The sequence below is a fragment of the Bombus pyrosoma genome, linkage group LG5 (genome assembly GCF_014825855.1).
Source record: "Bombus pyrosoma isolate SC7728 linkage group LG5, ASM1482585v1, whole genome shotgun sequence".
Lineage (NCBI taxonomy): Eukaryota > Metazoa > Arthropoda > Insecta > Hymenoptera > Apidae > Bombus > Bombus pyrosoma.
The window spans coordinates 10,868,876-10,895,529 of NC_057774.1; the positions used below are offsets into that span (position 1 = coordinate 10,868,876).

The 26,654-nt window shown below is 38.1% G+C and overlaps 1 protein-coding gene across 7 annotated transcripts in view; it reads left to right on the forward strand.

Moving 5' to 3' along the window:
• Window positions 1-26,654, forward strand: part of LOC122567415 (pikachurin-like) — a 233,000-nt gene that overhangs the window by 40,245 nt on the left and 166,101 nt on the right. For all 7 annotated transcript variants that reach the window (XM_043725882.1, XM_043725878.1, XM_043725881.1 and 4 more), the window contains one exon: window positions 26,456-26,572. In XM_043725882.1, the coding sequence (XP_043581817.1) occupies window positions 26,456-26,572 (117 nt within the window). The remainder of the gene's footprint in view (window positions 1-26,455; window positions 26,573-26,654) is intronic.

The window sequence follows — 26,654 nt, forward strand, 5'->3', positions numbered from 1 at the left end:
AACGCAAAAAGAAACCCCGTCGAAATAGAGCGAGCCCGATGGATAAAAAGTTGCCGGGTTTAATGGCCGGTCGGGGCTCTCGCAGCGCGAGCAACGACAGTGGCTGTCGACTGCTTAACATGGATCGATAGTCGGTTTCGGAGTCTCTGCAGCAGCGGTTACTTTCTCCCGTGTTGGTCAGCCTGCAATTAATCACGTTGACGTTCGTTCGACTTCTATGGACGCGACCGGTACTTTCTGTGAAAACGTTGTCAAGTCTTTTAAGTTGGGAAAATATATCGTCACTGCTCCGCCAACGAGCATGCATCAGCAAGAACAGCGATTTGTTAGATCCTTTTTTGCCTCTGTCCAAACGACCTGTACGGACAGAAACGTTGTTATCATGCTGTATCGCCACTTGAATTTAGTTCAATTGGCCGACAAAAATTTCAACCGTCTATTTTTAAGATGCATACAGTGGCTGTAAAAAATATCTGCGCAATATTCTTTTTATTACGTACAACACTTGCATATTAATTAATTTAAGTCGTCGTATATTAAATTTTATATCATTCAGTTAGGAGTACTTTTATACGACTACACGCATTTTATACTATGAAAATGAAACGTGAAGCCTGGTAAAGACTCGTTTCACTAGATAATAAGAGAATCCGCATATACATTTCGTAGTCACTGTACAATGTACTTATTTTGGTAATTACGAAGCTCGGTAGAAATAATTTTCTAAACGTGTAATAACATTACGGATAAGCATTCTTATATAACATCGTTGAATTTGTTTCAGTGACATCTATCATATTACTTTCCGTTTTTCTTTCATTAAGATTTCATGATTTGAAATAAAGCGTTAATAGCATATATGACAGTATATATATATATATATATATATATATATATATAGGTGCTCCGTGTCGCTGTATGACACCTTGTTAATGTCTCTGCCTCATCTTACAAGTGTCATACTCTTCTAGTCACAGATTGGTCTCTTCCCGTAATTAAAAATCTATTAGTCAAGCGAAGGATTACATTTGAGCTTGGGGCGGACGTTCTCTCCGGATCGGCTACGTCATCCTTTCTCTTCACACCTCTTGTATAAACTCTTATCTCGTACTCTTCCATTCTTTTTGCACTTCCTTCTTCCACAACTCTCGTTAGTAAAATTAATCGGTGTTCCCTGCTTCCATTTTCAAATTACTTACCAGCAAAATCTTCCATCTGGAATGTGGCTCTACTTTAACACACGTAGTGCGACGTGTGTCTCAAGTCGTGAAAATATTTCCGTATATGATTTATGCTCGTGACTTTTTTTTTTTTACATCTATCAACGTTTCACTGCTTGGATCGCGTCAATTGACGCACTGAAAGCTTACGTTACGTATCAGGGAGATTCAATTCACATTTGATGCAAAATATTCACATTGCTATATTCTAAAATTGCACCAGTCAAAGTAGAACATTGTATAATTGAAATATTGAAATTGCAACTGTGAAAACTGTAAATATACGCTTTGCGATGCTTAGGAATTGAAATATTTACCTTGCAATATTTCTAAATTGAAACGCTCACGTTGTAATATCGTGAAATTGGAATATTCATACTGGAATATCGTGAAACTGAAATGTCCAGATTGTAACATTGAAAATGTTTAATATTCGCTTGGAAATGTCTAAGAATTCAAATATTTATATCACTATGTTGTAAAATTGGAATGCTCACATTAGAATGTCGTGAAATTGAAATATCCACATCGCGACTTTGTAAATTTTAAACATTCACTTCGCAATGCGTTGAATTTGAAATATTCACGTTCCAATATTTTAGAATTGAAACGATCACGCAATGCTCCGTTTTGAAATCGAAATATGCAGAATGTACCGTTTTAAAATTAAAATATTCACACTGCGATACTTAAAAATTGATGCATTCGCGTTGCAACAATATTTTTGATTGAAACGCCAATTGCTTTATCGTCAAAGTGTTAAGGTCTTCTGTTCTAACGTGAAGAAAAATTGGTACTTTGCGACAGCTACCGAGTCAGCATGATGCAAGTTCGTGAGCACTCCAATCGTGTAAACCTGGCGCATTGGCAAGCGTAGTCGTCGTCGGTTTATACGTACGTGGGTCGAAGATAAAATTTTATCGGCCGATAAATCGACAGAGACGCGCCAGGGAACGCGTGCTACGCAGAAATCTAAGGATCGAATCGCGGAACAGTCGTTTCTAATTTATTTCTTCTGAAGGAAAATGGCTCACGGGGATCATCCGAACGATGTTACGGCTCTGAAGCACGCCAACTTTCTCTTTTCTTTTCATTCATACATTTTTTCTTATGACGTAAATTAAAAGTCAGACATTGTTCAACTTCACGTAAAATTCGTACGACGAATTTCGCACGACTTTCGAGATTTCCAATTCAGCAGAAAGTTTTCTTTTATATTCGAGCGTCTTCTTGGAAAAACATGTCGTTTTTTTCTTCTTTTTTTATCGTCGAGGACTCTAACGTTGGAAAGCTTCAGGTTCGAACGAGCTTGAAATTTTTCAAACGCGAGCAAACTTTGACACGCTGCAAGAGAAACTCGAAATATCCTGGAACGGGAACCCCCGTCTGTATTCTCGTGTTACGTAAATTCGAATTTTAGTTTTCACCTTCGCGCTGGCATTGTTTTCTTTGTTTCGCTGTTTTCCTTTATTGCTTTACAGTACAGTGAGACTTCTGCATGTACGGGCGGTTGGTTACAAGTTGCCTTTGTAGATGGTACAAAACATTACATTCGTATAATATATAATATAATCTATAAATTATAACAAAGTTGATAAGAAAATAAGATCAAGGTTTCCATATTCAGCAAAAGGTAACAGAAGAAATAATAAGAAATAATTAGGAGGGTTCCTCGTCTACCTCGAATTACCACAAGTAATAATAAGAAAAATTATGTGAATATTCGTAGGTTCTTTCTTCGATATTTGTTATGTCGTATTTCATCTTTTTCTTCTTATGCTAATGTAATGATACGGTTACAGCTTACTACAGCTTATGCGACGAGATGAATTGAGACGAATGACGTACGCAAATGTTGTAACATAACGTTACTGTGCTAAGCTATTATTAATCTTCTGACCACACGTCAGGTGACTACTAACTGTCCACCGCTGGAATTGTAAATTTGAAATTTTCTTTTAAAATAAAAATTCTAATTGATTATCCATTTTTTATTTCGATTTTGAGGCTGGGAACCAACGACTACAATACATAAATAGGACTACTAATATAGTAATGCAGAAATAAGGTATTAAACAAACGAAATAATTCAATCGCGATGTATGAACGTGTGTTCGACTTGTAAATTATATGATATGCGTGGACGGTCGATCGTAGAATTTTCCGTTTAATTTCTTCCAACTATAATTATAACAGTTTCATTGTATCCTCTTATATTCTTCGCCAGTGAGAGATATGCTTTTTAGAAACAGAAGATGAAAAGATTATCTAAATTGCTGGACACTTTATATTTTAATTTCGTTCTATCGAATGGTGAATGGTATCGAATGGTATTTTTCGACGCATTTGAATAATTCGAACTGCACGAAACACGCGATAGCAGAGCACGATTTCGCACAACCATTAGCCGGTTTCGTAATTCTATCGATCAGTTAGTAGCTCGATGATATTTCTCGACGAAGTACGTGTAGTAGTTGAATAGTAACTACGTATCAAGATTGACGTGTCAATTTATTGCGCCCGCGATACATGACGTGAACGTCAAAACAATTATCTGCGTTGAAACATATAGAACACCTGACAAAATTAAACAGTTTAATCTGTAGGAGAGTTGCGAATTCTCATCTACCGTAAATGCAATTCGTCGTGATCGCGTTTCGAGTTATCACTAGAAAATTCATACAGTCTCGTGTTATACTACATGCCTCGGGGAAAAGCTAATCGTTTCAAACATTCGTTTATTCTCCAATAAACTAATTTTTCTTATCGTATTTATACTTCACAAGACTTCTTTTCAATTGGCAATCTACTTTAATTAAACGGAAGTGAGTTATCTATTGATTCAATATTATATTATTATTATGTAAACTATATCTACGTTTAGCGTACGTTATAGGGTTAGAATAACTATTCCTAAAATAAAAAAAAGTATGATAAAGTATCGTTGTTGTTATTATTATTATTATATTATTATATCTGTTGGTTAATTTACAAAAAATTTCCTATTATTTCGGGTAATTTAATCTATTGTCAATCTTCATAGTTAATATATTTCAATTCTGTCTCATTATGGAGCCATTAAAATTTCGAAACATTTTACGTAACACATAAAGTATGGCAAGTGTTCAAATACTTTTGTGAGCCTGCGTATAGGCAATTAATGATTACAATTATGGGCCAATATCGATCGTGTATTAAAGGCAAAGTAACGAGTTACTGGAAAGTTCGTGTAATTTTCAAACTTGTTTCAAATTTTACCAATTTAATTATAACGGTAAAATTTCGCAACGATGCCAATGAAATTTCGAAATGTCCCTTACGACGCGCGTAATATATTCGTAAAACTCTACCTACGATCGTTCCGATACTTTCATCAGCCACTGTGTATCACGCATTAAAGCCAGAATGAGCTTTCAGCGAAATTATTCGAACTCGCGATCGAGGACGAGGACGAGGACGAGGACGAGGTCACGCGTCCCATCGTCTGAGCATCTCGAAGCGTAAGAACGAGCAGAAACAATGGTGCATCGTCGCCGGCGTCGATATCATCGCGAGTTCATCGGGAAATGCGACACGATCACGGGACGACAAATAATCGTAATGTTGGTTGCCGTGTTCGGCACTGTGGACATTCTGAAGAGCAGGAAGTAGGGCGTGACGTTGGACGACGATGGACTGATTTTCCACCGAAAATCGCGGTCGACCCGATTCCGAACCCGTCACAGGGCCGAATCGTTGTGCAATATTCAGCCGCGCCTTGCAGCGTTGCTCACTGCCGCGGGACAACGCGCGACTGTAACGAACCCTTCGCAATTAACGCGCGCTAATGTGACTTGTTGCGACAATAAATCATTCCTCTTGGCCGCGCGGATAATTCTGGCTCGTGCCCGGGGAGAGAGATTGAGAGAGAGAGGGAGAGAGGGGGAGAGAGAGAGAGAGAACCGGTCCGTGTCGCACGCTGAAATCTGCATTGCTGTCTCGTTCGAAAGCGGACTGTTTGCTAAATGAAAAATATCGCCGGCGAACGCGATATGACTTTATGACGAGATAATTGGAGTGGAAGTGGAATTTTCAACCACCGATTGCGCTGCGGCGACGCGACTATTCTGCTTTTACATCGGGATTGATACAATTCTTTCTTTCTTTCTTTCTTTTTTTTTTTTTTATCTAATTCTGATCAAAAACGCACGATTTTTGTTTTTAGCGAAATTGTTTCTTGGCTATATAACGATGTAGATTTACCGACGAAAGTAAAGAAACACGATGATCGCTTGGAAAATGTATATTTTTGATCTTCTAAGATACACCGGGTGAAATTAAAAACGGTATAAAAAGATAACAATCTATACGGGAAATTACAATATGTTTCTTTTCGATTATACTCGAGTAAGATCTACGATTAATATTGGATGGGTTGAGCAAAATAAAACTTTGCGACAAAAGTTGAAAGAAACATATTTCGTTTGAATTTTATAACTACTTTTAACAAAAGCTAAATAAAGAATGATATAATAAGAGTAATTGGGTAATCCTTGGATATTTCTGTGATGTTTTACATCAATTTCCTTTTACTTGTAAAAGATTTACCTCCTAATCGACGTCTAACGTAATTCCACGAATATTCAATTAAATTCAAATAAGAAGATCGACTTGATCGCTTAAGTATATTAACATTTTGTTGCAGAAGAAATGTCTTAATTAATTCAGTGGAACGTTTCGAGCTATTATCGTGCCGAAACGACCACTCTGTTGGCATTCTTTCGTTTGCAAATGGCAACATACGACTTTGCAGAGTATCGCGATAAACGAATCTGTCCGTAGTTTCTTTTATTTGTACTGGCAGAATGGGAGAAACAACATCGCACTGTTATCGCCAAATTTCACTGTTCGTTTTTAGGTACTTAACGTTAAAACTTGTTGTATATTTGTGCATGGACCATTATCTCTATGTGTACAGTAATTTTCAAGCGATCGACAGTAACTGTATGTACATATTTTTGTAATTCCATCCCTATATTTCAAGTTTCCAGTACAATAAGATGCAAAGCACAAGATAGGAAATGGAAGAAAATAAGCGTTTTTATAAGTACAGAAACGTGTTTGCTAGTAGAAGAAACGCGTTAAAACTGATCGATTGTGTATTTCCGACAATCAGGTGTCTTGCACACCTAGGCATAGACGCTAAGAGGCTAATGAAAACAACGTGAATTCACGATTAAGATGCGAAAAATGCACTCCGTGTATATTTTTCATGAGCTTGAAAACGTATCAAATATATTTCATATGAAACTCTTTAATTCGACTTTGGTCTCTGATCTTATCCGAGGCAACCACATAAAGTCAGTACTTTACGTTCTCCGTAGTTAAAATTTCCTGTCCAGCGTTCTTTCATGGTTGTTGAAATATTCGAAGATCCAGTTTGTTAATCTTTTAAGTAAAGTCATACTTGTATTTTTAAGTAAAGCACATTTATAATCGAGACTGAATACTAGGAGTAATGTAAGTACATACGAGCCGGAGCAAAGCGCGCATATCCTGGATTTGGAGCGTTAGTAACCAAAGATTTGAGCTCGCGCGCAGTTGGGATATATTAGTTTAGATATGAAATTAGAACTGCTGTAGCGGGAATAGCATGGATTTGAAACAGAAACATGCCAGGGAAATACGATAGCAATTCTGTAAGAAATACTTGGGTACTACGAAATATTTGACTTTGTGGCACGTTGAGCAGGTGGATCGTTTAATAATACATCACGTTTTGTAAAATTAAAGAGAGCAAGACTAAAGTAAGACGGATACGTCGAGAAACTGAATGATTTTGAAGGGAGCTTTTGTAACTAAATATGCAATAGAATGTCATTCCGTTTGCGGTTTTTACTACGCTACAGTGACGTTTGCCTGCGAAGAGAAACAAAACGGATGACATTCAAGACTGGGTTCTATATCACGACCGTAGTGTCTAAAATGTTTCTAAATGACACGTCATGAAAAATTCAAGCGTGTCCAGTCATTTAAGAAAATCGTATTTTTTATTCAGCACAATCTGGAAGTTCCCATGAAGAGCATCTAAATTTGTATACAAAATGAGGAGGAATTTTAAATCACGTTTATTTGGCACATTAGATCGAAAAGCCAAGAGAAGCTCGACGAGTTTTTTAACGTCCCGTCGTTTAAGAATTACGATCGTTAAAGGAACGCCATAAAGGGATGAAAATTCCGAGGCAATTATATCTCAACGGTAACAAGGTTCCATTCGAAATTTAATTGGCTTTTCGAATTTACTTAAGATGAAATAACCAACGAAGGAAAACGTGCTTGCTCTTTTATTTTCTTTAAACACGGCCGTCGTTGGATCGATACTCGGTCAGAGACTCCTTTCTTCCTTTCTTTCTGTTTCTTTTCTTTAGCCTTTCCTTTCTTTTTAATTTCATTGAGAACTCCGCTCATGTAAATGATTTCTCATCGATGGTGAAAGTACTCTTCTTCTTAAAAAGAAAGATTCTTTTTAATAACATTGCTTGGCTACCTATTCGCCGCATAAATTCGTTCGATATTCTGCCTTGCTACGAGTAAATGTAGTTTTCTTATCCCCATATTGCAATCTTTATTCCGTAAAATGGATCATTCATCGATTCTACGAGCTGGACAGCTTCTGCATAACAATTTATCAAACGGTAATGGTAATGAATTTAAAAATTACAAACTGTAGCTTCTACAAATTAAATCACGAATATTATCAGTACGTTTTACAAGATAATCGTTGTGTATTACAAATCAGTTGATTGAACAAAGTTTGTTTATAATTTGTAGAGATAATAACGTATAATAAAAACTGAATGTTAAAATGTAATGTAATTTTTGTTTTACTAAAACTCCATTTTTTTTTTTAGAAAATCGAGTTATTCGTTCTAATTTGATTTTCTTCCGAGTGTACTTCCCACTTATTCTTTCAAGAGGAGAAATACTTTCTCAGCTGCAGAGTGTTTCGAAATTAATAAAAGTAACTTAAAACACCGTAAAGAAATTTTTACGCTAGAGGAGAAAACAATTTCTTACCTAATTCGAAACGAAGATACGGTACTTAAACAGCGAGAGCAACCCCCTTTAGTCGTTTTATCGAACGTATTAATAAAACCCTTCTCGTTGAAATAAACTTATTCTTTTATCAAATAATTAATATGCGAGGAAACAGTAACGAGAGGAAGATGTTTGTTCTCGCTTTTCCAAGCACGAGCATCGCGGTTCTCCTTGATGGATCAATATCCGGTTAAGCGACTAGTTTGCTTTCCTTTCCTAGTTACAATATACATATAATATACAATAATATATTCTTTCCTTTTGTCAGTTCGAACATTCGTACATTTGTTAGTTTCTCGTTAATTTATGATCCGATGGCTAGAATGATGTAGACACAAGTTAAACAATACCACTCGTTTCATTTGGAAACGTATTTGCCCAGTACGATTGTCGAGAACATTAAATTATCCAGAACGTATCGTATTTATATCGTTCGATGCAAATACACTCGAAATTATTTTTTCCGTTGCCAAAATATGGTCCTTCTATTTGATTGATAACCGAGAGCAAATGTTTGCCCTATGTCTGTGTTTTAACAAGCCATAAAAATGAGCGTCCTTATAAGAGGATATTGGACAGCGTAAATAGTACTACAGTCATATTGTACAGTTTGCCATTATCCTTTTCGAAGAATCATAAATATATTTGAGTTTATACTTGGAAAAATTTATAATTTTTCTACTTTGAACTTGCAAAAATATCTGGCAATATCACAGTCTATTTATTGCTAGGCTAAATTTATAGAAAATTAAAACGCTGGAAAGCGCACGGAATGCATACGATGCACGGAAGAAAATACACGAAATATCCGAAATAAAGCGTAACACGCGTTAATAAAAAATAAGGAAAAAATATAGAATAAAATCTTTTCATTCTCGGTGTAGTTTTCGAGAAAATCGAGTTTGAAAATGTATTAACTGTGCTTGAGTCAGTTCATTCCGGATTGGACAGGACTAAATAATCGATAGTGGGTCATTGCACGTGTAAAAATAAATGGAAAATATAGAATACAATTTGTTTCCGAGATAAATAAATTTAAAAGTTTACCATACGAATGCACCAGGGTTGATTCTTAACCAAACGCGTTCAAACTCTATTTTCTTCGAAATAAAGCCTTAAATCGAATAATTTTATTCTACATTTTCATTTACTTTTACACGTAGAACGACTTCCAGGCATTTCGATTATATATGTAGTATCGGGGAAAAGGGCGAAAGAAATATCTAGCGAAACATAAACAATGTCCCGAGAGCCGAGGTGCCGATGGGCCCGTAAATGTGTCGTCGGTCCTTCAAGTGAATAGTTTCGTAGAAAAGGTCTACGTGGCCTTGGCCACGAGCGGTCGCGGAACACGTGCGTGGTGGGTCTACGGAAAAACAAAAGATATACGAGAGCAGTCAGCTTTAGTTTGGAAGTCGGAGAGTGTCAATCGAGAAGTGAGAGAGTGCGAGTTGCGTTGTCGATATAGTGTTGCTAGCGTTGTCGAGAGAGTGTGGTCCGCGTGAGAGAGAACGTTGGATCCGCGAGTTTAGTTTGTCTAGTTGTCTAGCGCGTTATTGCGGTTAGTTCATAGTAAACTACCATTGTTTTCCTGTCTATGTCTGTACAATCCATTCATTGTAAATAAATTACAAATATCAGGATATAATAACAATATATTCCATTGACGATACTACATATATATAGCTGTTCTGATTACATATTCGAAATAAACCAAGTTCAAGCATACTTGATAAATTTGCAAACTCGATTTCCTCGAAAACAAATTTCAGGATGAAAACATGTTTTTCTATATTTTTCCACAAACAACCGTATCGTGCTCGTTTTTACATGTCGCTAGAGCGGACCCTGTATACTAATACTCAAACGATAAAACAAATCTCTATCTAGGTCCTATTTGTTAAAAATACGAATGTGCACAAATGTTCACAGTCTACTTATCACGATATCCTTCTTTCGTGATAAGTTCGCGCGAATTTTGCAGTCTCGCCGAGATATTTCCGCGCGAACGATTTCCGGTCTGCCGATGCTTGCACGGTTCGCCGGTCAGCGGGTCCGCTTCGTCGACAATTTCCCCCCGACCCATAATTAAAATAAACGGTTAATTAGCCGTGCAAACGGAAAGGCGTCTCGTGCGCGTGCATGCGCGATCTTCTTGCAAAGCCGGGACCCAGTCGTCGCGTCGGCTCTCGGGACGTCTCGCCTCTCCAGACGAGCTTCAACTAGACTTTTTAAAAGCACGGCCCGCTCGCTACCCTCCTGGTCGAACGTCAAAAGAGCAGAGGCCATTTTGTGCGTCACCGGCGCGTGTTCCCGTTACGCTGTAATCGTCCTCGCACTTGTTGAACCTCGTCAACCGAATTTGATACAACCCCTCGGTGGATCGATGCTTTTCTCTGCTCGTCTTCAAAAGACTGTATCTTTTACTTTCTAATAAATTTAAATCAGGTTGTTCGGTAATTACTGCTTCCTTCGAGTTATTTAAGATGTTGATGATAGTTTGATAATTTGATGTTGTTTCTGTAGGAACGGGTTTTCAGGAAGGAAATTTGGAGATTAGATTTGCTGAAGTTCTTTTAATCGGTTAATTTTAATGGAGTTTCGTGGAAGAAACGAGTCATTTCTCGTGTTGTCTTAACATTGCTAAATGTAAGTGTCCATTACGAATGGAAACCTGTACGTTCGTTGGAAGATCAGAGTTGGAAACTGTTGTTTAGAAACGAAGAAATCACGCGCGGTATAAACAGAACTATGAATGAACTGCGTGTTTAATATTAAAAGGGCTGCGTTATAAGTATACGAAGATTTAAACGCTGCGAGCAAGTAACGAGAAAGAATTTATTCATCAGTCATAAATATTCTAACCACCCTTCTCCTCCTCCTATATCGATTTATGTTAAGCGAGGATTAAACGATGATTTCGTCGATTGTTCACACTTTTTCCACGCGGAAAGCTTCTTCCGTGTGCGAGGTACACTCGTTATTCATCGAGAGTGCAGCTTCTCGACGACACGTTCAAACAGCCTTATCCGTCTCATTTTCACGTTCAACAGCTGACAGTCGCGTCTATTCGCCGTTCAGGGAAAAGGAATCGACCTATTCATCGTTTCATCGGTCGGCTGGATTTTCCACCAGACAGATCGCATCGCGTGAAACGTTTCGCCACGTTCCATACCATCGTACGGGAAATTTGCGCACGCACGTGCGTGCGTTGCACATGCGGGATACGCGACTCGATGAGAATCGATCGGGAACAACGCGTGGAATGATATTCCGACTGACGAATAATAGCTGGCAGTTGTTGGCTGAACTCCAGACTGGACTTTGACTCGGATGTAACTGAAAAAAAAAGCTAAAGATACATATTATACTTTTGGTCGACATATGATACTTGCAGTCGATATTGTATTTTTAAAATATATATAGTTCTTTCCCCTCTTTTCTATTGCGGATGGTATCCATAGTTTTACGCTATGGACGTGGTTCGTATTCGAAGCTTTTATTATCTTTCATCAGGACTCTATAGGAATTTTTGGAACAAATCAAATTCAAAATTGATTCATCAAGATTTTCAGTTCTTTATAGGCCCCACGTGAAAGATAAACGTTCAGTTGCAGCCGTTAAGTGACTATCCGTGTCTTTATTCTTCCCATCAGCTTCCATATATGTATGTGTTATTTTTCGTAGCGTGAAATTTTTGTAGACACAGCAAGTACAAGCGACGAACACATTCTCGAATCCCTATTGGCTACATCCCTCTTTCCATCGATATCTAAATTTCTTAACCAATAAGGTACTCACGAAACTTTAAGAAAACGCGTTCTTAAAGCAGGCCCTCGCCCAAATCCATACAAATAGATCGTCGACTATGAAAAGCGATTTGTATTAAACATCAAACAGATTACCTCGTAAAGATCTTACAGGTATCCTCATTTTTATTCAATGTTGTAATTCATATTCCGTGTTTCAAATTATTCATCAAAATCTCTTATATACTACGATAGAATTCGTTTCATAGAATTATTCATCTGCTTTAATTAACTTCAAAATGGAAGGTCATCTAGAAATTGCCATTAGTGCACAAGGGAATCCCCGAAGCTCTCAAGAACTTAAATAGAAATTATAGCCGATAAATGAGGCGATATACCACATATATGTATGAATATTGATTAATAAAAATTATTTGCACTGGAGACTATATAATTTTTCCGAGCAATGAATTTATAAGCAGCAATGAAATTCCGACATTTGAATATTATGTATATTAACGCAATAGCGTGCTTTTTGAAGAATATTTGCGTTATTTGTCAGTGGAATATCAATAACAGATGGTCGACGATAGGGAGAAAAATATTTTCAGGCATTGATGGCGGCGATGGTAGTGGTTGATGCGGTTGCGTGACTAATTCGCATATGTGTCGACCAATGAGCTTTCGCGATCGAATCGCTTATTTTTGCACGCGTTGGCAAACCGAGTAATTGACAGATCGATAAATTGTCACGTAATCGAAGCGTTTATATTTACAAACAGGAAATGGTAGTATCTGCTGCTTTCAGATAATTTTTGCCTGTTCTAGAAGTAGTTTCTTAGAATAGATTTTAATCTAGTTATAGAGTCTTATAAGTTTTTTTACGAATAATAATATACATACATACGAGTATGATACAAGTCATACGGAAGCAAAACTGATCGATTCTGTGCATAGAAATAGTTTGCTTTGAGAAATTTTATTACGACTAATAATAATTATAACTTACTAAATCACGTATCAACTATATGACAATAATAATCTGATATTAAAATTTCTAAAAATTCGTAAAACATGGCGACGAGCTGTCCGACCTAACATATGTAATAGAATGTGACGTACATATAACTTAATCCTTCGCGTATGGATTGTAGTTTTAGTATATCAATTAAAATTCCTATGTATTTTGAGTCCTACATATGGCGCAGCTTGTGATTCAAAGCTTAACCTTCGTTTCAAAAAATTGAGAATCATCTGCTTTATTGTAGCAATTTACGATACTTTGAAATCAGTCTCCTAACTCTAATGTGTCTGACAGTGACAAGGTAATACTACTTTTCGCGAGACAAACAGAAAAAGCAAGATTCAAATATATATTCTGAATTCTATATTTCTCGAACAAATTCGAAACTAAATAAATGGTGAGTTAAACTCTGCCGAATTTCGCGTACTGCTATACTATATTTCGCTAATGAAATAATCAACCTAGGCTAACTAACTACATTTACATCGATGTCAAACAATAACAGATTTCATAGAACGAAAGATCGCCGCAACGAAAGATTAAATCAATACTATTGATTCTGTTTCGAGTTCATAAATCCACGAAGTCACAAAGAGAATCTCGAAATGAATTTTCGACGTTAGATTAATATTTTTTGAGGGTTCGTTTGATCGTACGGCGGTTATCCTCCGTTTGCACAAATTTCAGAACAAATCCTGGCAGTAGATCCGTTTGGTCCGGCCAGCCGTTAATCGCCACACGCCTTCGGAGATTCGGGATTAACGATCTGAGGTTCTAAAACAAACATTCCGACCGGTGGCTGTGTCAGCAGTTGGAATGTGTGTGACGATTGGAATCGCGTCTGACTTGCAGCCTCTCCGTCAGGATTTTCCCTCGGTCATCCCTGCTGGCCATACGGAATTCCTGTTCTCAAAGTCGAATTCAAATCTCCTTTCCGGCTTATTTATTATAGACCGATGTAATCTGCTTGCAATAATTCTGTTTGTCGCGCTTTCCTTCGCCCACTTGAATTTTTAAAATCGTACTTCCTTGTTTTGCTGCCGAATCGAATCGAGTTTTCATCGAGATTCTCCCTTCCGAGAATTCTCGTACACGTTGCGCAATAGTATTTTTCGAGCTTACGAGCTTCCCGTCTTAATTCGCGGCAAAATTCTTCGGACGAACTTTTGACAAAATTCAGCGAAGTGCGAAATTTTGTACAGCCATTGAGGAAGTTTTGTCGTTTCTTCTATGACAGAAAGGCAATATACACCGAATTTTATATGAAAATATAAAGTGTATTGTAGTATAGAAAATATTCACACTTTTCAGAGTAGAACACCTGTTACGATATTTAATTCTTCTTGAAAGAAACCTTCGTTTACCATTTCGCAGTAGTGTTAACAAGATTGTAAATTTGCATCATAATTTTTTCGTCGTCCATTGTTCGTCTTTCTTCCCTGCCATAAAAAGACGAAAGAGAACATCTTCTAAATCTCGGTTACCTGACAAATAATCGATAAGTAGAAAATTGTACGTGAGATTGCTATATCGAAGAGCGAAGTAACAAGAGAATCTGACAAACAATTTGCCACTAGCTTGAAAAAGCAATTAAAAACAACGCGCAATGTGCTTTCTCACTTACCTACTTATTTATCTAACCTTGTTCTAGTTACGATTCGCGACGAACGTACCTGATGGAAAGCTGATTACAAAAAGGGCACGAAAGTACAGACCTAAATTCGGAAATTTTGTGCTTTCGTCGCCTAAGCTGATTACGGGAAAGGGGAAGGGAGGGGAAACGAAGCCGAAATTTCGTGCGAGGCTTCGCTGTTTAACCACTGATCGATATGTCCCGTTTGCGATACAGCAGTCGATCGGTTTCGCTAAGAGAGAAAAGAGACCGAATTCACCGGCTCTGCTAATTCTATACCGCGTCTTGAGAAAAACGTCGAATCTATAAAATTGCGACTAATCGACGGCGTTCACGAAGGAACACGGAGTTCCCGGATTTCGTCCGATTTCGAAATCGGACGATACTACTCGTTTGAGTGGTAGACGACGTGTCCGAGAGTGGCGCGTTGCTATAGAAACCCACTCCCTCGTTGTGGCGTGGGTGGCGGTGGGCGTCAGGGGTTCTCAAAACGGCGACTACCCGTGAACCATGAACCAGGTGAAATCTGACATCGCAAAACGATCGGTAAAAATGCGGAAACGCGACGATGAAAGGCAGCAGAAGAATGCTGGACGATAGTCGAAAATGACAAAGGGGGAGTAATGAAAGGAAAAAGGTTGAAAAAGAAAATAAAATCGTATCGTCCTAGCAGAGAGATTGTAGAGGGAAGAAATACTTGGGATTTTTTTTTTCGTCAACGAACAATATGATTGGTGAAAAGATTCGTAGAAATCATACGACAGCGTTGAAACGTATCGTCGAAGATAGCGTATGCGGGGGATGAGATGTACTGGATGTACACGGAGAATCGTACGATGGTACACGGACGTAACGCTTTAACACGGAGGCCATTGAACCTCGAAATGTACCTCCGCTGTATCTTGATAAATCAGATTTTCTGCGCTTGTTTTTATTTCTCCCGTTGGTTTCCCAGTGGTTGATTCGTATCGGGGACACGGCATCCGGTTTTAACGTCCGATGAAGTATTTAACACCGTGGGCTTCGGTATTTCGGTGTTTTACGAATTTTATTGTAAATTATTTTCATTCTGGTAATATTTCTTTCAGCGATAATTGATTCGTAGGAAGCAGATACAGTCAACCGCAGAATTATCTTTTCGACAATGATTGCACGAAGGTTGCCAAGTGTAATTCTATATGAAATTACAAAAATGCTAGACCGCTATAGTTTTTTTTTTTTTTTTACAAAATGTATATTTCACAAAGGTATTTTATACAACGCGGCTCTTAAGTCTATAGTTAGTGTTTATTCTCAATAATCTTTTATAATTGTCTATTTTTGTCACTTATATCTCATTATCGTACTAATGAAATTTCAAAACGTTTTACGTTATACGTATAATATATGTATAAAAGATTACTACATGTAACAACTGTTCAAATGTATATTCATGTACATTCGTGAATAATTGTACCAATATATAGAACGAGGGTCCACGACCTTTTAATCCGGTATTCTTCGATCCGTAATCCCACCGTGGTGATTCAAACTCCGATCGAACCACCTCAGAACATACCGTCGTCCGTAACTTTAATACTCGAGAGATATGGAACGCGGTGTGCAAGTCACGTATGTACGTTCGAGCAGCCGTAAGAAGTAGGACGAACTAGTCAAATATCCGGTGGAAGCTACAGTAAGACGTTCTCCCGAATTCAATGTCCCTTCGTCATCATGGATTTTCTTCGAGCGACGCAATTCCGCGATGAGCGCGCGGGATGAGAAAAAGAAAGAGGAAGACGAGACGGTTCGAACGTCTATTCCTGTAAAATCCATTCAAAAATATCGGCCCCGTGTTCCCTCCATCTTCTTCCTGAAAAATCTGTTACGATGTAATGGGGATACGATGATCCCTCTTTTTCATCCCTCGAAATTCGACTTATTTGTCCGGTGGATAACACACAGTGAGCGTTAAGTCTGTCGAACAATCGGATTCGACGGCGACGAGAAGGAAGTTCCTTCGACGATTTCCTTGTGAAGCCATTGCCAGGCAATCGAGATGGGACAGGGTACGGAACGTGCTCGTTCGGATCGTCGACTTATTGTTAGGGTGGCGTTTGACCCTGAGGCAACTTTGTGTACCGCGATAAACCCCCGGAGATGGAAATCGGAACCCGTATTTACGGATGCCCGGTCGCGACGCGAATTTGTTCCCTCGTAAAGAGGATCGACTTTACCGTACATACATGCAAACACACGTCGACTGTCCTCCGGCATCCGTGTTTGTTTCCTCGTTTTGGTCGCTTTCGTTCCTTTTCCTCCCTTTACTATCTCCTTTTTTATTTATATTCCTTTGTTTCACGGATTTTTAATTTACGAATGACAGATAGGATTTATTTGAAGATCCTTAGAGACGGATTTATCGCGATTAGTAGGAAATTATTATTATGAATTTTTCTCAGATAATAAATTAAAAATGTGCAACGGGAGTAATTTTAATTAGAGAGGCGAATTTTTTAAGGCTACAAGCATATTACTATCTTTAATTTGTTCGAGAACAGAAATTAATTTTCTTAAAAGCACAATCGTTTTCTCTTTTACTGTGTCATGATTATTGAGACAAACTATAAGGAGAATAAATTAAAAACGTGCAGTAACGTTACGAATATACAGAATTAATTTTCTTGAAAGCAAAGCCTTATATGGGAAAATATTATTCCATATTTTCGACTTATATTTTTACGTAGAATCGTTTTCTCTTTTACTACATCGTGATTATTGAAACAAACTATATCTCAAAATATTATATTAATATAACAGTGATCTTTCGCTCGTAACGAAATGTTCAATAGATCGAGGAGAAGAAATCAACATTTCAATTAATGTTTACTGTCATCTTGCTGAAAAAAGAAATCGTATTAATCGATAGATTTCTGTTTCTTTTCTGTACCAAGGAATTTCACGAATATAATGTAATATTTCTGATTACATCTATTTTAATTGATTATCGTCGAGAACGCTACGAGCTTTCTCAACGATCTAATAATTGGATATTAAACTTAATTAGCAACATAACGTGTAGTTTGCAACGTGGCAAACGTAATCACACATGATTTAAGCGGACTGAGCTGTTTCTCTTGTGAAAATTACGGGGAATATAAATTCTGTGGCCGTTTCAGAAAATAGACAAGAGAATTTGTCGTCGACTCGATTCACGTCGATACAGTTGTACGCGGGATTGATTCGTCACGAAGTTAACCCATTCAAAAGATTGAAAGTTCTTTTCTGCTGCCACCTTTTTGAATCGCGAATCTCGCTACTTAAAGTTCAACTTCAATTATTTTCAATCGGAACGTCTTTCTTCGTTTTTAACTTTTTTTTTCGTTATCAACGGCTAGCGATCTTTTTATGGTTGACTTGAATCGTTCGATTCACAGTATTTACGCTTTGTTAGGTAATCTGCGAGAAAACAGCGCAAGGGGCGAATTATGATAATTAATCTTTCAAATGGAATGAAATGATTTTTTGCATGTAGTTATTTCTTACATCTCAAGGGACGAGAAAATTTATTTTGCATTTACACAAGAACACAACTTAATATTCGACATTTACGTAGCATCGTAATTTACCATTTTGCATTTGCATAACAACACAGTAACTAACTACTAAACCTCAGAAGTTACATATTACATAATTGCATTTAAATATAATTACAAGTTTACGTCGACAAAACAGAATTGATGGAACGTAATTAAGCCTTTGACGATGCGTCATCGCTATCGGTGGCATGAAATGTTGAGTAATAAAGATGTATGCGTGTTTTTGTTGCTAAGACTATTAATCAGATTCCTGCCTAGGACGTCTCATTACGAGTTAGGCGACACAGCTAGAGCAGCTTTGTACGCGTTTACACGCGTGTCACTAGGCTAATGTGGGTTAATCAGCACATCCATTGCACCTCCTGCCATGCTTCGGTATTGGCTGTTCGCCCTCTCGTCTGTCATTTAAACTCGCCTCTCAATCGACCGATTGACTGATTGACTGACTGTCTGACTCTATAGCTGTATAGATATCTTTCATTTAAAACGATCGATTTATTTTTTTTTTAAACGCTATCGATTTTATGACAATTAGAATTCTATGTTATGTATAGTATATTTATCTTAGAATTGCTATAAAACTTGGAAATTCTGTTCAGTTACATATACATATATATATTAACCTTCTCACATACTACAATTTTCAATTTCACACACACGCGTACGCGTGATAAAGTGCACGCGTACCGAGCGAAAATTCAAAGTCGATTCTATCGAAAACAAAGCCTCTAACGAAAAATTTTTATTCTATATTTTCGACTTCTTTTTTCGCGTAGAATCACCCCCTTTCCGCTTGTACCACCAGTTACCAACCACCCTGTATATATATAGCTATAATGATCCAGTTTCATTTTTTGAAATTTTTTTATTTTAATATCAATGTGCATGATTACCTTTTATCTATGTCTAAACTCTCTTCTTTAAGATATTCTTCAAGTTAGAATTTCACCTTTCTATACTTAGAATCTAAATTAACTGCATTGATTAAATTTTGTGTTTCTGTTACGCAGTGTAAAAAACAAACACTCATTCCTTTAGAAAACATTGGATTGTACGAACAGTGCTCAAGAAACAAAATCACAGATCGTGTTTTGTTCCTTCTATGTTTTGATCGTGTTTTGTTCCTTCTATGTTTTGATCGTGTTTTGTTCCTTCTATGTTTTGATCGTGTTTTGTTTCTTCTATGTTTTCATCGTGTTTTATTTTTTGTTCAAACATACGATCGAAGAGTGCCTGTAGAAAACAGTCTAGGTGCTAAAATGACAAAATTTTGCTTTTCTATTGAAAAGTGTCCTACATACCGATGAGAGTATCGTAATACAGAACTTAAATGCTATTTCCATTCCTAAATAGTTACGAATAATGCTAGAACACACAGACAAAATTTAAATGTGAGCAAACGTCAGTTAATTATTTCTTAGCTTTTGTCTATGACATCTATCTAAATGAACTTTTCTTTACGATTAAGAGATGGCGTATACAGGATTCCTCTACAGATGTACTTTCCCCCCTCCCCCCCATGAACTTAGTCTACATTAATGCGTAAGCTTTCTCTTTCTCCAGAAAAAGTTATTTCTTGGTACCAACAATGTTTTCCAAAAGTATTTCCCAATTTATTTTTTGCTTTAGAATTAAATCCAAAGGTGTCCTCAAACGATCAATATATATTGTGAATATTTCAAGGTTCTCAACCAAAAGGATCAATATATATTGCCAACATAATATTTATCAACTCGATATTTATTGACAAACTACATTTTCGTTGAGAACCTTGACATATTCACAATATTGTTGTTTGTTTAAGAACACCCCTAACTATTTTTATTGGCATTAAGCGCGCTAAATGTCACGTGTAATCATGTTTGTGAAAGCATAGATGTCAATTATTTAGAAATTATATGAATAATCTCAATGGAATTGATTCAGTTAAATCCCTGCATGTTCCATACACGAGTTCCAACTCGTGTATATTATTGCTGACGATTTCAAACTCTCTTGGATCGAATAATGAATGGGTTTGTGAAGCGCGACATGGACAATTTAGACCGGTACTAGCGATGGCTCTAGATGGTTGGCATCAGATATAGCTGAACCACCACTCGTGGGACGCGAAACTTTCGAGATTCGATACATACGATTTCGGATTGTTGATAGCCGATATGACCAATTCCAATCCCGTGGGGTTCGACGTAAACGACCATAATGTTGTTCAATCCTGCCGACTGCGAGTGAACATTGGAAACGCGATAGAAACCATCCTGAGTCTATAACAATTTGACGTAGATGAATTTTGAATGTGTAGAAGTTGGTTGAAAGTAAATTTTTAGTGAAACTCTATATAATAAATAACTGTCAGCTACGTAGAATTGGAATTGACACGAATTTGACCGTATGAGACAATGCCGATATATTATTTTTATATTTCTGTTCCCAGTTCATTGACTAAATAGTTTACACAGTTATTTTCTTAGTAAAATTCGAATTTTCCAGTGGTATACGAAACAAGTAAAAACTGTTATATGCAACCTAAACGCGTAAAAAAGCGACAGAAGCTAACAGATTGAAAATATTGAAAAACAATAGCTGATACAACGGTCGAAAAGCTGTAGAAGCAGATCCGATCAAGTCCGGTCCCCAGACATTGTACTGGTGTACCATCAAAAGCCTTTGACGTCTTTGCAAGTTTCGTGGTTTTCAAAGGTTCCGCTAGATACCATGACATCCAAGGACTCCATAGTTTCCAAAGATCCCTGAGAATACTACGATATCTGTGAACTCCGATAGGTTCCATACTATCTAAATATCTTAGAATGTTTTGAGGCTATCCGCAAGTTTAGATTAAATCAGGGGTATTTGTCAATCTGAAACAATTCAGATGGTCTTCGATGTGATCTTAGGAAGATTATTGAAGGAGCCTGAATCCTATAGAATCCCCTAAAGCCTCTTGGATTCCTCAGAACCTTCTAAGACTTTCAAATGTTCTCATAAGGAACCTCTTAATGTCTTTCAGCACCCCAAAACTTGCTCAGGCTTCCGGATACTCTGGAACCCACCGACGTCCTCAGAATTTCTGAAACCTTCCGAGCGCTTCGAGACGCTATGCGGTGTCCAACAAGTTGATGCATGTGTACCAGGAAGTTGTCTCCATCCATTCCTTTTTCGGACGTCTAAATTCTTCGTATTTAAGACCGTGTACTACCGCTGGAAATCAGCTTTTAATTAAGTTTCTTGAGAACTGTAAAACGTTATAGTTAAATGTTGCAACGTAACGTTGTATTTAAATGTTGTAGTAAAATGTTCTAACTAAATGTCATAGTATAAACATAAAGCACGCGAGTTCTTTTCTACGTCTCAAAAATGCATGAAACACACCATGCATTAAGTATACCTATTATTCGTAACATAAATTCAACGCGCAAAACTGTTGAGTTTATCTCGGAATAGAGAGAGGAAATGCATAGATGAATGTATAATAGAAATATATTGAAGCAAGTATAAGTATAAGTACGGTGTATGTTGGTGCAGATCCGCGCGCTAGCAGCGTTACGTTACAATAGAGCTCCGAGGCCATGGATCTTTATATATGCATATGGGTATTTGTACAATTACGAAAACTGGTCCGTCTATACTTCGCTGCACCATCTGTGTAAGGCACGTTTCTAAAAAAGGATACGAGGCTGAGGGGCCCTTCAAATTGATTTAGAGCTAAACAATACTCAAAGTCTTCGAAGACTAAGAAAACTAAAGACCAGAGAAGATGTAGAGTTTTCCTAGGAATGAGAATCACTTCGACAAAAACGAACAATCAAACGTTTTATTTCGATAAATTTTGTAAATATCGGTTACAGTCATTATTACAAGCGAAAAGATCGAACCTTCCTCTATGAAGGTTTTCATTAAACCTAGCAACCTATCGCTATTTGCCAAATTCAAATTCTCCGACTACCTCGTTTATTTTTCTTGTCATGTACACATCCTAACGTCGCATCCTACAACATCCTGCAATTCCACTGTCAACTTTTGTCTTTGCTTAAAGCGTTTCCCTAGTTTCCTCGTTTCCTACGTCGTCGGAACAAAAACATTTGCTGCGCGTGGTGTTCGCTGGCGCAATCGAGGCCGCGGTGGAATGCGGGTCACGAATGCACACGCGGGCGAAACTTTCGCAGCGTACACGGAATCTCTCGCACGTGGGAATAATAGAAGCACTTGGCACGAGTGACGCCGCCGCTGACGTTAATTATCCTAATGAATGAGAAGCCCCGCAATCGCGCGTCACGAAATTGTCGCTCGCGAAACGGAATCAGTGTCTTGTTTTCTTCTCTGTTGGATTCTTCCAGACGGTGATTCCTCTGGTCGCGTTCCTTCCAAAGTCGTCTCGTCCTAGCCGGTCATTTTCTATTGTTTCGTTTGCTGCGCGCGGCATGGCCCAGTTCTGTCTTCGGTAATTCTGGATGTTTCTCTGTATTCGCGGAGAGGAAAAACGAGAGATTCGGATCAGGGGCGAGGGAATGAGTAACGCGATGCGAAAGGACGATACCGGCGGTGGAAATGTTTGAACGTGCGGGACAATGGAGCGGAGAAGAATAGCGTGACACGACGGTGACCGAAATTTAAGGGAGTAATCTCTGAAAATGCAGCCGACAGAAAGCGTAAAAGTAATCACATATTTTCTTGGGTTTTTTGTTAGGAAAATGAGGCTGCACCGTCTGAGCGTCTGACGCCGGTACGAAATCGTTTTTGCCATCGTGCGGCTTATATACTCGTCTCTTATACTATCTGCCAACGACTTCTTAACACGAAAATGCGATCCACGTAGCTGCATTTTAATATAGAACGGTGGATTAAAAAGCGGCGCCGAAATGTTCGAAACGACGCATGAGTAACAGCGAAACGTGCATGTCGTTTTGATACTTTTAAGACGGTTCTATTATGGTTAACGAGATGTTTTCGTACACGAGGGAACAACACCGAGGTTATGAAACTCCTTTCCGTCTGAATTACTTATTTATATTAATTATGTGAAATGAGTCCATGTTTATGCAACCTCGTTTTATTATAGACACGAGTAATGGAAAACAGCCGAAATAAAAATTCGTTTCACCTTCTGAATATTATAATTACATTACATTTTGGTTGCCTTCAAATATTTGCTCTGCGAATTTCTACATACTTCCTCCTAAATACGTAAATACCCGCAGTCTAATTATACCTGTGTTATTCACAATTTTTCTCATGAATTTTTTCACCTTCAAAGTTGTGTTGGAAAACAAACCAGAAAATAGCACCACGTGGAGATATCATGATCCCGCCTGGCCTCTATAATATCGCTCGTAAATTCTCATAAATTATCCTAAGTACGCTCTTTAGCTTGAATTTTAATTAAGATCAGGTAAGTTCGGAAATGGGCCGCAGCATTAATCAACGATCAATGCAATTTCTACGCACGTGTGTATTAATTTTAATCGCAGCAGGTAGGTAAATGTTAAATTATTTGCACGGTCACGCCACAGGATATCGTAAATAATGGTAGGCGATGCGACCACTGTGGAACGATGCGTTCGTTCGTTCGAGACGACGCGACGGAAGGTTTCGCCCGGGTTTATCGTTATTTATTATGCGAACAACGCGAAAGATGCGCGGCACAGCTTTCCTCAGGAGGGGGCGCGAAAAGTTATTCTAACGTCGAGCTATAAAAACGCAAAAGGGGATGCGGGAGAGGGGGCTGGCGAGGGTTTGTTCGCCACGGAGTTAGCGAATCATCCATTTTTCTTCACTTCGCGAATTTATGGTGCATTTACGTGGCTGAGACTTTTCGAATAAATCCAGCTGGCTACGTTGCTTATAGAAGCTACGTGCAACGCGCTTCCTGATCCGCGGAAACAATGCTTTCGACGTGTAAACAGAATTTCTGTGAATCGTGCCGGATGTTCGGAATGCGTACGAAAATCGCCAGAAATTCAGACGCTTAATTTTATTTTGACGCCGCAGGTTTTATGGATTAACGAGTTGAGAAATATCCTTATCTTTTCCTTGGTCTATAGTTCTCTCGATTTAATTTGCGTCCGGTTGATTTTACATCGAAAGAATTATCGACGAACAAATATTTTTAACTCCTAAATAATTCAGCTTAAACTCTACGAGAAGACTCTCAAAAAATTGAAACCATCCTCGCAACCCGTTTACTCACTTTCTCCGCCATCTCGTAAAATAGAAATCACTTTGCCAGAAACTAAAGTGTGCAAAATCGCCGGTTTAGAAAACAACCCAACCCCTTCAACTGTCCCTTGTATATCCATCGTATATCCGGTTCACGTTAGTCCTATTCTTCAGCTACGATTCCTTGGAATTGAATTTAGGGAGAGTCTACAATTCACGGTCGGTGTACGTAGCATACGTGCACGAAGTACACGTGAGGGAAAATCGAGGGTTTTCCAAAGGCGGTCATCGTATCGCCAGTGGAAAAGGCCGAGGGCAATAAGGTTCGAACAGGTCGTACTGTAAGAGGATATATACATATAGAGTCGGGAATAAGAATAAGTGGACAGCTAATAGAAATACATAGCAATGAAGTTTCGTTAAAAATAACTTGTTTAGGTACATTTAAAGGGAAATATGAATCTCAGTTATTTACCAGACCCGTTTGCACACGCCTAAACGAAGGTACGAACTTCGATAAGTTTGCTAAATGACCTATGTACTATAAGGATATATAATAAATAGACCGAAGATTTCTATGCATTTCTATGCATTTGCATTTAAAGACGAAAATAGGATGTATATGATATACGATAGTATAAAAAACATCCAAACTGGAGTGCTCGTTATAATTTGTCGCATGCTAAACAAATTCCGTTACGTATGGTTCCATTTCCTTAGTTCTGTTCTTAAAAATACAAAGTTGCATAAAAAGCCGCAATCCGATAGCAAATAAAGCTTAAGCGTAGAACACTGCTACTAATTCGAGTAAACTTCATTGGTACCTACCTTCGCTACCTGTCCACTTGTTTCTGTCTACGACCGTAGAGAAGGCAAGGAAATTGTAATCCTGCAGGCAGTTCGCGGTTAGACGTGAATTATTCTGGCGGTCGTCGCTGTCGATCGACCGTCGAGTCGTCGCGTAGCTGCTGGAAAATCCTTAAAGCGCAGAACGAGAGCAACGACGCTGAGCCAGCGTTTCGATGAGGGCACAGAATAATTCAAAGGTAAATGAAGCGCTTTCTCGTCGCCCCGTGCACCGCTAGAGAAAATACGACGCTGGCAATCGTCGAGATTTATCTTCCCTCGGCGAAATACCCTCCGTTTAGCCTGCGACTTAATAAATTCGAGATGGCTCGCTCTATGTAATTATTACGACCTTTCTTCGTGCACGTTTTCGTTGATTGTTCGAGGACTTTTCGTGCACCTTTCGCGCTGTCTCTCCGTGCATTATTAGATAGGGATTGTGATATTTATCGTTTGGTAACTTACGCTTTGTCGAACGTTAAACGTGCAGGTACGTGTACGTTATTTCGATATTGTTATCGAAACTATGTATTTATCGTTGCATGGTTAAATCGTTGATCTATTATGGAAGGGAATATTTATTGCCGAAGCTCGTTGAGAAATTAATCGATTCATTGCGTTACAATATATATATTGTAACTATATTTCGTTATAATTAGATATTTGCGCATTTATAGGAAATTCAACTATGTAGAAGCATAAAGAGCGCACGTATATTTAAAATATATAAAATATCCAAAGCAAAGCATTCGTTATATATTTTATAATATTTGGAAAGTGGAACAGATCTCTATCTAACTTCCATTCCTTTGATAACATTCGTAAAACTACACTTAAACCAGTCGTGATAAAATATTAAATGTGTCGAGACCGCGAAATGTTAAGAAATGATCAGCAGCATTAAGAAAGGATCAACAGCTTCGTCGTTAGCCTAGCCCCTATCGATGCTGCACGCGTCGAAACAAAAGTACGATATAACGACAGAATCACAGAAGAAAATTCCATTTCTATGGTGAAATGTTCTTCCTTCCAAAGTCGTCGAAAATGGAACCTATCTTGAACTCGCGACGTCGAATATCCTTCGAACACATTTTATCATCATTCGTTCGTTTCTTCTTGGCATTCTGGATACAAATAAGCCTCTCACCATGACAATCCTTTTTGCATTTCAGGAAGATGCGGTCACGGGTCCCCGTGCGAGCAACTCTGCTACGAACTTCACGATGGGATGTACGAGTGCGATTGCAAGGACGGCTACATTCTTCATAAAAATGGATACAGCTGCGCCGGTGAGTTGATCCCGAAACTTACCCCCTGCATATCCTTCCTCGCGATCCTCACGCGTCTCCCCCGATTTCCCCGTAGACGAAT